Source organism: Sarcophilus harrisii, chromosome 4, assembly GCF_902635505.1.
Source record: "Sarcophilus harrisii chromosome 4, mSarHar1.11, whole genome shotgun sequence".
NCBI lineage: Eukaryota > Metazoa > Chordata > Mammalia > Dasyuromorphia > Dasyuridae > Sarcophilus > Sarcophilus harrisii.
Genome location: NC_045429.1, coordinates 132818270 through 132833770, shown reverse-complemented (window position 1 = coordinate 132833770; position 15501 = coordinate 132818270). Strand labels below are relative to the sequence as shown.

Here is a 15501-nt window from a genome sequence, read left to right as displayed (position 1 = left end):
TCTGACCATAGAAAGTTATTATGGTAACTGGGAAAACCAAACAAGCTCAGAACAAGAAAACAATGTTGAAACATCAGTGGGTAAAACCCCAAAGCAAGATGGTAAGTGAACGCAAGCCTAGAAAGAATTCATGGGAGAGCCCAAAAAGGAGCTTAAAAATCATATAAAAGAAGTAGAAGAAAAATTGGGAAAAGAAATGAGTGATGCAAGAGAATTATGGAAAAAAAGAATCAGCAGTTTGGAAAACTGCTTAAAAAGTAAAAGTGGCTATATAGAAAGGGAGATTTTTAAAAATCCACTAAAGAAAACAATTCCTTAAAGAGTACAATGGGCCAAATGGCAAAGAAAGTACAAAAGCTACTTAAGAAAAACAATACCTAAAATTAGAATTGGTCAAGTAGTAGCTAATAACTCATCAAGAGTCATCAAGATTCTTCATCAAGAATCAAACAATTCAAAAGAATGAAAAAATGGAAGAAAATATAAAATACCTCATGGGAAAAACAACTGACCTGGAAAATTGATCCAGGAGAGGCAATATCAGAATCATTGGACTACTTGAAAGCCATAATCAAAAGGAGGATCTGGACAGCATCTTTTAAAAAATTATCAGGGAAAACTGTCCTGATATCCTGGAACCAGAGGGAAGAATAAACATGGAAAGAATCCGCTAATCATGTAAGGAAAGAGATTCCCCCCCAAACTCCAAGGAACATTATATCAGAATTTCTGAACTATCAGCTGAGGGGAAAAATACTACAAGTAGCCAGAAAGAAAAAATTCAAATATCAGAGAGTTACAATCAGGATTCCACAGGACTTGGCAGCTGCAACATTAAAGGACTAAAGGTCATGGAATATAGTACTTAGACTACAACAACAAGCAAAATTAAGAATAATGCATCAACAGGAAAAAATGGACATTCAATGAAATAGAACAGTTTCAAGCTTTCATAAGGAGATGACCAGAACTAAATCAAAAATTTGACTTCTAATATCCGGACCCCAAGTAAAGCATAAACAGATAAAAATGGAAAAGAAGATATAAGAGATTCAGAAGAGCTACATTGTTTATATCTGTACAGGAAGATGATATCTATAATTCTTAAAAACTGTATCACTAATAGTACAGCTAGAAGGAATATACATAGGGTATATGGGTATAAGGTGAAGTTAAGTAAATGGTATCAAAAAAAAAAAAAAGGATGAGAAGAATACACTGAAATAAGGAAGAGATAGAATGAGGTAAATTATTTTACATGAAGAAGCCGCAAAATCTATTGCAGTAAAGGGGAAGATGGAAGGGTAAGCAATGAGCAGCATCACTTGAACCATACTCTCATCAATGTTGACTTGAAAAGAGAATAATATACACAATCAGTTGAATATATACATCTATCTTATCCATCATGGAAGTAGGAAGAGAAAAGATCAAGTAAAGAGAGTAGAGGGTGATTACTAACAGGAAGGAAAGGATGAAAGGAAAGAGAACAAACAGGAGGAAGAATAAGGGTGGAGGGAAATACACAAGTAATAATCATAACTGTGAATGTGAATGGAATGAACTCTTCTCAAAAGCAGAAGTAGATAGCAGAGTGGAACAAAAACCATAATCCTACACTATGTTTTTACAGGAAACATATTTTAAGCTGAAAGAATAAAGATAGGGAACTAGAGCAGAATCCATTATGCTTCAGCTGAAACTTAAAAAAAAAAGCAGGGGCAGCAGTCCTGACCTCAGATAAAGTAAAAGCAAAAATAGATGTAATTAAAAGAGGTAAGGAAGAAAACTACACCTTTTTTTTTGGAAACTACATCTTACTAAAAATTATCATAGACAATGCTAAACATATATGTCCTAAGTGGTATATCATCCAGATTTTTAAAGGAGAAGTTGAGTAAATTACATAAAGAAATAGACCTCAAAACTGTACTAGTAGGAAATCTCAACTGTTTCCTCTCAGAACTCAATAAATCCAATTCACAAAATAAACAGGAAACTGAAGAGGTAAATAGAATATTAAGTACCATAAGTAATTTAGAAAAGCAAAGAATAGTTTCTCTGTCAGATCTATGGGAAAAGGAAATATTCATGATGATGCAAGAGCTCAAGAATATTACAAAATACAAAGTAGATAATTTTGACTATATTAAATTAAAAAATTTTTGTATGAACAAAACCAATGCAACCAAGATTAGAAGGGAAGCAAAAAGGTTGGAAACAATGGTAAAGCCTTATTTCTCATATAGAGAACTGAGGCAAATTTATAAGAATACAAGGCATTCCCTACTTGATAAATGGTCAAAAAAATATGAACAGGCAGTTTTCAGATAAAGAAATCAAACATATCTATAGGCATATGAAGAAGTGCTCTGAATCACTTTTGATTAGAGAAGTTCAAATTAAAACAACTCTGGCATATCACTTCACACCTATCAGATTAGCTGATATGACAAAAAAGGAAAGTGACAAATGTTGAGAGGATGTGAGAAAATTGAGACACTAATGCATTATTGGTGGAGTTGTGAACCTGTCCAACTATTCTGGAGATCAATGTGGAACTTTGCCCAAAGGACAAGCAACCCTTTGATTCTGCAGTACTTCTGCTAACTAGGTTTGTATCCTAAAAAGGAGATCATAAAAAGTTTTCCCTTTTTATGGGACCTATATGTACAAAAAGATTTATAGGAACCCCTTTTCATGGTGGCAAAATATCAGAAACTGAGGGGATACTCATTGGGAAATGACTGACTAAACAGTGGTATGTGAATGTAATGGAATACTCTTGTGCAATAAGAAATGGACAGGTAAAATTAAAAAAAAAAAAAAACCTAGAAAAACTTGTATAAACTGATGCAAAGTGAAATGAGCAGAATCAGGAAAACATTGTACTCAGTATCAGCAACATTGTGAGATGATCAACTATGACTGACTCGGCTCTTCTCAGTAACACAATGGTCAAGGACAAATACAAAGAATTCACAAAGGATAATGCTATCCACTTCCAGATAAAGATGGACTCTGAATACAGATCAAACCTTATTTTTTCACTAATTTTGTTCTTTTTTGTATTTTTTCCTTTTAATTGGTTTTTTCACAACTATGATTAGTATGTAAATATGTTTCACATGATAGCACATGTATAACTACATCAAAATGCCTACCATCTTCTGACAAGGGGAGGGGAGAGGCGGGGAGGGAATTGAAACTCAAAATCTTGTATGTTAAAATCAAGACTAACAGTTTTATTAAAAAAAAAATAAACTTTTTCTTGACATGCAACGGGGAAGAAATTAAAGCACTATTTAGAAATAAATAGGTAAATTAATTAATTTATAGCAAGCAAATGAACAAAAAAAAATTGCTTCTAACTCTTCCCCTTCCATTTCAGTAAAAAGAAAGAAAATATCTATCCTTTCTCATTACCTTGCCTTTCCCTCCCAGGACCCTTCCCCAGGTAATAGAAACTAGTACCATGAAGCTATGATAACTCTACTTTTGCTGTTGGAGCTTTGGAGTACAATATATGTATACACATACACATGTACATGTACCTAGGATGTACATGTACCAGGTATGTACCAGGCACTGAGGTAGACCAAAGTTTAAAATCTCTTAATTCCTAACCTAAGGTACACCCATTCTCTTGTTTATGGTTGTTAATGAATAGATATTCTTGAGACCAAATTTTAAATTATAAATATATTGGGCCATAACACTGTTTAGATAACATTATTGATTAAATAATGTTTTATGAAAAGATCTGGGAAACAGACCCCTTTGCTTAATAAAATAATGAACTTTTATAATATCTTCTTTCTATAGCGTCCCATAATCTCAATTTGTTGGGGCCACCGAGACTCACGATTACTTATGGCATCTGGACCTGCCTTGTACGTGGTTCGTGTAGAACACCGGGTCTCTAGTCTTCAACTCCTGTGCCAGCAAGCTATTTCCAGCTCCATTAGGGATGACAAGGATATCAGCAAGTTAACCCTGCCACCAAGGCTGTGCTCATACCTCACTACTGCCTTCATTCCAACAATTAAGGTAAAACAAACCTAACACCTCACTCCTCTGGGCACTCATATTTTGTTCCTCTCTCCAATAAATGACAGGAGCACTTCATGGAACAAAGAAAGTAGATCTACCTGCTGATGCCAACAAGGAAAGAGCAAATTAAAAATGGAAAGCCAGGGGCAAAGGCACAGTAACAAAATCCTATTGTGTTTCATTGCTTACTACATTTAACATCAATATTGAACCTTATTTCTCATGAAATAGCAGGGTTTCACAGTAAATAAATTGCTGGAGTTGGAGTCAAGAAAACTTGAGTTCAAATCCTGCACTTAATATCTGTGTCCTTGGGAAAGTGATTTAATTTCTCTCTGTTTTAAATTCCTCATCTTTAAAGTGAGGATAATAAGAGCATCTTCCTCAAAGGATTATTGTGAGGATCAGATGGTGAAGTCGGAAGTATAAGGGATATCCTCATTCTATAGAAGAGGAAACTGAGACCCAGCTTTAATGGACTCAGCTAGAAACTGTAGGAATTAGAACTCTCCTTAGTAGAAGGACTGTGATGAAAACATGCTCCCTATCTCCTCTCAGATGCCTGATGTCCTTAAAGTGAAGACAGAGAAGTGCATATCCCCTTTGGGAATTTGTTTTATTTGTGCTAAGTTGTTATGAGGATTTTATTTTTCCTTTTTTAATCATATAATTCGGGTTTGTAGGAAAGTAAGGGAAAGAAAAGAAATTTTGCTTGTCACCTGGGGAAAAAAGGAAAGGTAAGAACTGATATTTAAACTCCAGATTAAAAATCTAGCACCTTTTCTTCTTTTCCATGTTGGCTCTTTTAGGTTATACCTACAAGTTAATATTCACAACCTAGCTGCCATTGTATCTCCCTTCACTAAAGTAATATCTATTCTTAACTATGTTCACCTTTAGCCCCCTATTCCAGACCCCAACAATATGAGAGACTTTGTCAGCTACCCAACTGCCGGTAATGAAAGACTCCATTGTACCATGAAGCGGACAGAAGATGATCCAGAAGTAGGGGGGCCTTGTTATACTCTCTACTTGGAATATCTTGGTGGATTAGTACCCATTCTGAAAGGGCGTCGTATAAGCAAGCTTCGACCAGAATTTGTCATCATGGATCCAAAAACAGATGGCAAAACAGGTGGGATGCCTTTTTAGGAGAAGGGTGTTGTTAGGAACCTTAAAGAGTTATAGTAATATATGTGTAAAATGCTATTGTAATAAAGGGTCAGAAGAAATTACTCTGTTAAGATTATCTTATTAATATAAAAGTATTTATTCATAACAAGTAAGCTCTTAAAAGGCTAAGGACAAAAAAAAAATCCTTAAAGCTAGATCATAAATCATAGCATCAAAATGTAATATACAGTCTCTGACCAAGAATTTCTTTGGATGTACTTTCAGAAAATTAAAGTTTGATATATCCTCTTTTTCATCAGATTTACATTTTCACATTCCCTTGAGTATATTTTAATTATTGAAGTATTGTACCTATTCAGCATTGCCTTTGATAATAGCAATAGGAACTGTTCCACTCTAAGAATTATTACCACATTTTGGCTAGAATGATTTAATATAATTTTCCTTATAAACTTGATTTTCAGATTTTTTGTACACTATAATTTTTGAAGTTCAGTTGGAGAATATTCATTTTTAAAATTAACTTCATTCATTTGGTTGTATCTACCTCTTCATGACTCCATGGACCATATTATTCATAGGATTTTCTTTATAAGGATACTGGAATGGTTTGCCATTTCCTACTCTAGTGAATTAAGGAAAACAGAGGTTAAATGACTTGCATAAGATCCTACAACTAGTCTAAGGTCTGATTTGAACTTAAGTCTTCCTGACTCCAGGCCCAATTCTTTCTTTGCTAAGCCATCTTGCTGCCTTTAAATTTAGTACCAATATGTAAATTCCTCAGCTCTGCTACTTTATTCAAATTTGGGTAGGCTTTTGTTTTAAGATCTTTTAAAATGCTGGTAGAGTCTAAGGAATAACATAACATGTAACATGCTTAGTGGCTTTTGCAGTTGCATGAATTTTCTGATTAAGGAAGACTACAGTGGTTGTACAGTAAGAATGATGATATTATTTTGTATTTGAAATTCAAAACCAAATTTCACTTCAGATAATTAACTGTCTTTAGAAATTTGAACCCCCAAATCCTTGTTTATTTTTATGTGTTTCTATAAAAAGCTGCTTTAAAATGCAAATTCTGGCTTTATAGGATTTTAAATATTTTATGCCAAGATAGAGAAGGATAGACATAGTTCCTTCCTATCTGTCTAGCCTCTACTTCATGGTCTCTCTAGCTGGATTATCACCTATATCTCATCTTCCATGTATAAGTTTAGAGCTTTCTTCTCTCCCAACTTTCTCCTCCTCATTAAATTCATCAGCTTATATGTGTTCAGCTCTTATTTTTATACACCTGACTTTCAGATCTATTTATCCAGCCCTTTCTCTTGAGCATCAGTTCCACATCACCACCTGACCTTTGGATGTTTCCAAGTAGGTATTTCAAATCCAGTGTATCTAAATAGAACAAATTATTTTCTCTATCCCTTTCTCTCCCTCCTACTTCCACCCCAAATTCTCCTTTCTTCTTGGGCCTTCTTTGCACCATCCTCCTAATCTCCCAGGTTTGCAGCCTCAAATTCATTCTTGCTTCTTTCTCCTTCCTCATTTTCTTATCCTGTCATTTGCCAACAAGATCTTTCATATTCATCTCCTTATTTCCATTTACATGACAATCATGCTTATTCCAGGCCCTTATCATTTTTTGCCTGGAACACATAAAAGGGAAAGGAATCCCTGAGCCCCTTAATCTTTTCTGAGATGGTTATGAAACTATACTTATGGCACTGGTAGCCATGACTTGGCCATGAGAGAAATATAAGCATACATTCAACACATCACTATAGAATTCTCCCTGCTCTTGTTTTGGAAAGTGAGAACCTTAGTCTTTGCCTTGCTAGAGAATTGCTGTGACTAATCACTTGTGGATTTCTTTAACTCTTGAACTAATTTTTCTTCTCAACTTGTCAGCACTTTGTTAACAATTTGACAGTCATATGTAGCCTCCTTTTCCTTTTTTCACTCACTTTTTAAAAAAATAATTAATCTTTAACAATAGCTTTTTATTTTCTTTTTTTTAAAATTATAGCTTTTTATTTACAAGATATATGCATGAGTAATTTTTCCAGCATTGACCCTTGCAAAACTCTCTTTTTCAAGTTTCCTCTTCCTTCCCTCCATCCCCCTTCCCTAGATGGCAGCAGGCAGATCCATACATTTAAATATGTTAAAGTATATGTTAAATACAATATATGTATACATATCCATACAGTTATTTTGAATAGCTTTTTATTTTCAAAATACATGCAGAGATAGTTTTCAACATTTACCCTTGCAAAACCTTGTTTCATTTACTTCTTACCTTCTCTTACAAACTGTAAGAGATAGTTTACAAACTGGGAAGAATATTTTCCTGAATTTGTATGATAGGTTACTGCTATCGAATAAATCTATCATAACACAGAAGGCATAGAGAAATACACTTAGATTTTATTATATTTGTGCATTCAGAAGAATAACCCTGATCAAAGAAAGATTAAGATTTTAAGGAGCCTTTTTTATTATAGCTTTTTATTTACAAGATATATGCATGCGTAATTTTTCAGCATTAATAATTTCAAACCTTTTGTTCCAATTTTTCCCTTCCTTCCCCCCACTCTCTCCCCCAGATGGCAGGTTGACCAATACATGTTAAATATGTTAAAGTATATGTTAAATACAATATATGTATACATGTCCATACAGTTATTTTGCTGTACAAAAAGAATTGGACTTTGAAATAGTGTACAATTAGCCTGTGAAAGAAATCAAAAATACAGGTGGACAAAAATAGAGGGATTGGGAATTCTATGAAGTGGTTCATATTCATTTCCCAGAGTTCTTTCGCTGGGTGTAGCTGGTTCAATTCATTACTGCTCTATTGGAACTGATTTGGTTCATCTCATTATTAAAGAGGGCCACGTGTATCAGAATTGATCATCATATAGTATTGTTGTTGAAGTATATAATGATCTCCTTGTCCTGCTCATTTCATTTAGCATCAGTTCCTGTAAGTCTCTCCAGGTCTTTCTGAAATCATCCTGCTGGTCATTTCTTACAGAACAATAATATTCCATAACATTCATATCCCACAATTTATTCAGCCATTCCCCAATTGATGGGCCTCCACTCAGTTTCCAGTTTCTAGCCACTACAAAGAGGGCTGCCACAAACAATTCGTGCACATACAGGTCCCTTTCCCTTCTTTAAGATCTCTTTGGGATATAAGCCCGGTAGTAACACTGTTGGGTCAAAGGGTATGCACAGTTTGATAACTTTTTGAGTATAGTTCCAAATTGCTCTCCAGAATGGCTGGATGTATTCACAATTCTTCCAACAATGTATCAGTGTCCCAGTTTTCCCATATCCCTTCCAACATAAGGAGCCTTTTTAAAGACAAAATAATAATAATAATACATTAAAGAGGAAGAAAAATAATATTTGACATACAGCAACTTTATATAATCTTAGGTGGTAAAAGCTGAATAAAGTTAAACAGGATCACAATTTCTTACTTCTTCTGAGGGAACAGACCTACTTAAATAGTGTGTAGTTAACTAAGGTTACAGATTAAAATACACTTGGAGGGTTAACTGTGGGCCACTTGAGGGGTGAGATTTGGATGTCTCAGAGTAGCTACTATTGGAGAGAGTTGCTATCCTCAAATGAGGTGGGTCTTGACTCCCCTTTTGGCTTCTTTTCTGAGAAATGTTTAAAGCCTTAAATAGACCTCAGCAGCAGCAGGAATCAAGTACTTCTTAAACTTTTCCCACTTGCTAACCCTTTTGGCCCAAGAAATTTTTATGTGATCTTGGATATATAGGTATACTAATTAAACATTTACTGATAATAAATCATAATTTTATCACCCCCACATTCAATTGTGAAACCTCACATGTGCTTGCAACTCAAAATTTAAGAAGTTGGATTTCAAGTTAATTCTGTTTAGCCAATTCCAAATCACCTTGACAGGTGGCTAACCTCCATAATAAAAATTAGTAAAAGGAAATTTAAAAATTCTTATAACAGATTTATATCTCCTGTTCTAAATCTTCATTGTTCTCCCTTCGCTAAAGACCTCTTAATCCTATTCCTGCTCTTCCTTTTCATATCCTTCTGTACTAGTATTTCATCATTTCCCTAGCACTCTTCAGTTACACTTCCTTTTCTTTCTTTAGTTCTAACCCTTTTCTTTCATTTGGATTCCTACTTTACATTTTTCTTCAATTTCTGTTAAATTCTCCTGAATTTTCCCTTCATATATTCAGTCTCTGCTCTTGAAAATTCCAAAGCCTTCCTAAGTGCTTTAGCTTTCTTCTCCTTTTATTACTTCTCCCATGGAAGCTGGAATGTGTGCTTAAGACTCAGAAAGCTTATGAATTTTTGCATCTTGTCTACTGAAAATATACAAAACCTAAATCGGGTAAGTTCTAATTCAGTGATGAATTTGATTTGAGCAGTATTTCAACCTTTTAAAAGTTATATAACAAATTGCAAAGCCTCATTTGGACTTTTGGGGAGGAAAGAAAATCTGGATTAAACAAAGGTTACCTGAAAGTCCTTGGTCTCAGTAACTATCCTTCCCTCTAATTTTTTGTAAATTCTTTTGAGCATCATGGAGGGAGACTTAAAATTCAAATGTCCCAATAAACCTTTCAGTCATTTGAATCTTAGTGTGAATAATCCTCTTTTTGTTTTCTTTTCCTTCTAGGGCTGTCTAAGATTATTTATTGTCTTTGAGATAATGGTAGTGTTAATTACAAGGGAGTTCTTAGGAGGATGGATGGCCAACCTGAGTAAGCTGCAAAAATGAAGTAGATAGCTTTGAACAGTACTGGAGATCTGGAGATAAGAGTAGAAAGTGCAGAAAAGGTAGTAGAAAGGATACTAAAGACAGTTTTAAAACTATGTAACTTTGCTCACAGCTGCTTCCACTGAAAATCATCTTGCTCTGCCTCAGTAGTATGTTACTTAGATTAAAATTAGCTACCTAGCAAGGTGATTTGGAATTGGGTAAGCACAATTACTTCAAAGCCCAACTAGTTGCAAGCTCATGTGAGGTCTCACAATTGAATGTGGGGGTGGTAAAAGTGTGATTTATTATCAGTAAATGTTTAATTTGTATACCTATAGATCCAAGATCACATAAAAATTTCTTGGGCCAAAAAATTCTTGGTCAAAAATCCACTTGGGCAAGTGGAAAAAGTTTAAGATGTACTTGACTCCTGCTGCTGCTGCTGAGGTTTATTTAAGCATTCTGTACAAATATCCCACCACAATTAGTATAGGTTGAACCTACTACCATTCCAGCTTCATTATCAGCAAATAGTTTCATTGTTCTTTTCATAATTTGTGATGTTATAAAGAAATACATTTTCAGATTGAGAAACTCAAAATTGAGAATCCCTGAATTTGACCTTTTTTTCTTTTGCATCCCCAGCATGAGCTGGGGCTAACCAAACCTCCCACAACATTTAACAAGAGAGCAAGCTCTCTGGGGCAAATCCTGAAGGCTCCATTGGTCCCTAGAATTAGCACAAATTCCAGTGGAGTGTCTTAAGAGCCAGGTGTGAACTCAATTGAATTTCCTCTATACGCTTGAGTTATAATAGACAGGTCATCCCCTTTGGTTCCAGTAGTTAATAGAATAAAAACTGCCATACTATTTTGCACATTCTATGAGGCATTAAATTGAAATCACCACCCTTATTTCCCAAAGGATACACCCTTCTCTACATCCAGCCTTAGTAAGTAAAAGGATTTACCCTATAGAGATAATCTGTTGGATGCTTGATACATGTTTTTGAATAGAGTATGATCATAACATTAACATAGTATCACTTAAATTTGATGGGATATTCTGTCTTCCTAGATGAAATCTATGGAAACAGTTTGCTTTCTACCATGATTGACAGCTGCAACTGTTCAGACTCCAGTGATATTGAGCTGAGTGATGATTGGGCTGCCAAGAAATCTCCCAAAATCTCTAGGGCTAGCAAATCACCTAAACTCCCCAGGTAATCTCAGCTTTTTATAAGCTTTTGTGTGTGTCATTGTATAAGTATCTCTGTGTACATTTATATATATGCAAACATTATTACTTGTCATTGTGATTGTTACAGCAACTACAAGAAAGAGTGGATAAGGGCTAGGATAGAGAAAGATTTTATAAGATCTTTCATTAGAAAGATTCTACCGAGTAGAATTAGACCTATCTAGCTCTTGAAACTCCACTCTGTATTTAGTAGGAATACTCCTCTAAATCACTTTTTCCAACTTAAATTAGAAATATAAATAGGTCATGATTTGTTCAGAATTATGAAGAATATTTAGATGAAATACCTATAACCCTCTAATTGAAAGAAATATAATTTAAAAAAAAAGTTTAGTAGTAGCTGGCTCCCTAAGGAATTTTCTTAAAGACTGATAAAAGCATTATGGGAATAAGTACTGTTAGTGGAAAGAGCAAAGCAGTAGAAGTCAGGAGCCCTCAGCTTTAGTTCCAATTCTGCTTCTAACTAGCTGTCTGATAGTGAGCAACAAATTAATTATCTTCCTTGGATTTTAGTTTACTCATTTGTTAACATGAGAAGGTCGTACTAGAGGATCACAAAAATCCTTTCCTGTTTTAAAATGCTCTGACATCATCAGTATAGGGCTTGGTCTCAACACTATTACACCATGGCTATACCTTTTTTGTAAACCTTTATTACCTTGTAATTTGATTTCAAGAACATCGGATGTAGTGGGTAGAGTGCTAGAATTTTGAGTCAGAAGATCAGGATTCAAAGGCTTGCCCAGAAACTCATTAGCTGTATGATAATGAGCTAGTCACTTAGCCTCTTGGAAACTCGGTTTCTCCGCCTGTAAAATGGAGTAATGTGGCATAACCTACTTCATGGGACTGTTATGAGGAAAAGGACTTTCCTTTTCTTAAAACATCATGTATTGAATTGTTTTTTTTTTTTTTTTTTTTTTAGTTTGCCCAGAGTCACACAGCTATGTCTCATATAGCTACATGACAAATATGTGTCAAAAGTCTGAAGCTAAATTTGAATTCAGGAACTTTTGGTTTCAGAGTCAGAGCTCTATCCATTGCACCACCTATCAGCCCCTCCCTATTGTATTTTGTAGCTATTATTTAAAACTTTATAACATTTTCTTATAGAAAGATTCACATTACTTACTATCATCTTCATGTTTAAATGAAGAAATTGGCCCTCAGGGATTTGCTCAACTGCCTTCAGATAGTAGAATAATTTAAGGTTTATTGCTTAAAATGTTGCTAGTAGTAAACACTATTAATTCAGTCTGTTGAAATCAAGATGTAAATAAAGTATCAGTGTAACAATGAAGGACATAAAGTTTTGTCTTGTTTTTTTCTATATTGAGATGTCTTCCCACATTCTTCCTCATCTGCTTCAATTCTATTTTTATGTGATACTTGCCACAAAGGTCACATGCATGCATGAATACACATGTGCATACACATATATGACTAAAAGTGAAAACTATTGTTTTTTCTCTATTATTTATCAGCAACTATAATGTGTCCAGCTCTATACATTCCTTTGCAATTGATGAGATTATAACAACAGTAATAATTTAGCATTTAGTGTGTGCCAAACACTGTGCTAAGTGCTTTAAAATTCTTAATTTGTTTGATCCTTGTAACAATTCTGATGGTGGGCAATATTATTACCCCCATTTTACAGGTAAGGAAACTGAGGTAAATAAAGGTTAAATGATTTGCCCAGGATCACACAGTAGGTATCTGAAGTCAGATGATAATTCATTCAATTTCAAATTTTAACTGTATCTTTCAGATCCAGTGCTCTATCCACTGTATCACTGAATATCAAAACATTTGGAAGGAATTGTTGATGTCATTTATTTGTTTTGTTTTTTTTTATTTTTTTATTTATTTATTTATTTAATAGCCTTTTATTTACAGGATTTATACATGGGTAACTTTACAGCATTAACAATTGCCAAACCTCTTGTTCCAATTTTTCACCTCTTACCCCCCCCCCCCACCCCCTCCCCTAGATGGCAGGATGACCAGTAGATATTAAATATATTAAAATATAACTTAGATACACAATAAGTATATATGGATGTCATTTATTTGAATAAACTCAACTATTGATTTCTTTTCTTTATAAAAACAAAGGAAATAGGATATCATGCCACTGATATATTTTTGCTAAATTGACAGCCTAGCCTTTAGGACTGTCCATAGATGAGAAAAACAAATGATTATTTAACACGGGAGGAAGGTATTAAAAGTCACATTTTATAGGTTTGAGACAAATATTTGATAAGTGGTTTTGTAGTTTAAATATTTCTACCTGTAAGTGTCTAATCATATTTAACCCTGATTTCTGGCAGAATCAACATTGAAGCCCGAAAATCTCCAAAGTTAACCCGAGCTGCTCAAGAGATATCCAGGTCCCCACGGTTACCAATTAGGAAACCATCAATTGGCTCACCAAGCCTAACTCGGAGAGAGTTTCCACTAGAAGATATCACTCAGGTAATGTTAGCGCCCCAGGCTCACATTGTCTTTTTGTATCTATGACACCTGTCTGGTTTTTATAAACTCTACATACGTCTTTTGATTTCCTTATGTATTTTTTTTTTCCTTGATGACTGCTGGTGGGGTAGAGAGAGGTAATTATGGAATGAACAAAAATAAAATGTGTTCAGAGAGAAAAAGGCTTTCTTCTAGTCCTTCCATTTCCAGTTTGCAAATGAAATGCTATTTCCAGGTAGAAGGTACTGATGTTAAATGTTCTTTGAAAATCTGGCTGATAATTACAGATATAAACTGGCCCTGAGACTGGCCTTGGCAGTTACAAGGTAACTATTCTAAGAATGTTAGCAGTGTAGTATTTGAGTTGATATTTAATAACCATGTAGATTTACTAAAAAAGATTTATTATGTAATGGTAATTTTAAGTAGTTTTCATAAGGGAATAGACTCCAAAGTCAAAATACATTTCCTGGCTGTTTTTTCAGATAGCATTGTGGTGGCCAGATAAGGGAAATGTGGGGAAGACAAGACAAAAAGATTAAAAACACATTCCCACATAAGAGTATTTTTCTATTTGCTCCAGAGGAAGAGGACATTTTTCTGTAACACCTAATACACTAGACAAGAGTCCCCCAAAGGAGAAGCTTGTAAAAGAACATATTTGAGTTGATATTTGTTCTGAGAAATAGTTTGCTTTAAAATTGATTATATGTATTCAGTGCTCCTGGCAAATAAGAAAATAATAAAAAGATTTGTGATTCTTCTTTTCTTTTCTTCACAGCACAACTATCTTGCTCAGGTTACATCTAATATCTGGGGAACCAAATTTAAGATTGTAGGTTTGGCTACTTTCCTGCCAACTAACCTTGGTGCAGGTAAAAATTTGTTTGATGTTCTCTATTTGTTAATGTACAAATCTGGTTTTGAAATGGAAAATGGATTGCTGTTGTTCTGTAGTCTTATTTTCCCTTCGATCTTGAGCTGGTGGTACAATAGATAGAAAGCAGGAACTGGAGTCAAGAAGACTTGAGTTCACAATCTGGCCTCAGACAATTACTGACTCTGTGATGCTATGCAAGTCACTTAACTTTTTGCCTCAGTTTCATCTCCCATAAAATAAGGATAATATGAGTATTTAATCTCAAAATTCCTGGCACGTAGCAGGCATTGCATGCCTATTCCTTCCTTTTTAGATAATACAGTTTCTCAAAACTCATAAACGAAAATGATATAAATTAATTTTAGAAAGGGCATTTTGGGGGTTATTAGAGTTTTATTTTTTGATACTTGATTATAATTAAAGTTACAGAAACAATATCCTATTAAAGCCACAAGAAACTTTTAGGATTTTTTTTGAACCTTTGTTTTTGATATCTTTGTGGTATTATTATTTCCAAGCTTGTAAGTTAAAAGAAACATAGTACCAAAAAAAGTAAGAAAGAAAACAGTAATAGAAGATTGTGTGGCCAAATAGTATAGTGATGGCTCTTAATAAATATAGTTTTGAGCTTAATAATTAATCTTCTCAAGGAGAAGTTTTATTCTTTGCCTTAGATGTGGTCTAAGAGAAAGATGGAAAACTTATCCAAGAATCATTGAATAAATTAGAGACAAAATTGGAGTAGAGAACAGAGATCTCAGGCACATATATATTTGCTGAGGCAATTGGGGTGAAGTGATTTGTCAAGGGTCACACAGCCAGAAACTGTTAAGTGTCTGAGGTCAGATTTGAATTCAGGTCCTCCTGACTTCAGGGCTGGTGCTGTATCCACTACACCAACTAGCTGCCTCAAGCA

General features: G+C 34.4%; 1 protein-coding gene across 4 annotated transcripts in view; it reads left to right on the top strand.

Moving 5' to 3' along the window:
• TULP4 (TUB like protein 4) overlaps window positions 1–15501 on the top strand; it is a 211357-nt gene that overhangs the window by 171232 nt on the left and 24624 nt on the right. For all 4 annotated transcript variants that reach the window (XM_031937561.1, XM_031937559.1, XM_031937560.1 and 1 more), the window contains 5 exons: window positions 3826–4050; window positions 4954–5188; window positions 11042–11186; window positions 13561–13705; window positions 14487–14580. In XM_031937561.1, coding sequence (XP_031793421.1) covers window positions 3826–4050; window positions 4954–5188; window positions 11042–11186; window positions 13561–13705; window positions 14487–14580 — 844 coding nt within the window. The remainder of the gene's footprint in view (window positions 1–3825; window positions 4051–4953; window positions 5189–11041; window positions 11187–13560; window positions 13706–14486; window positions 14581–15501) is intronic.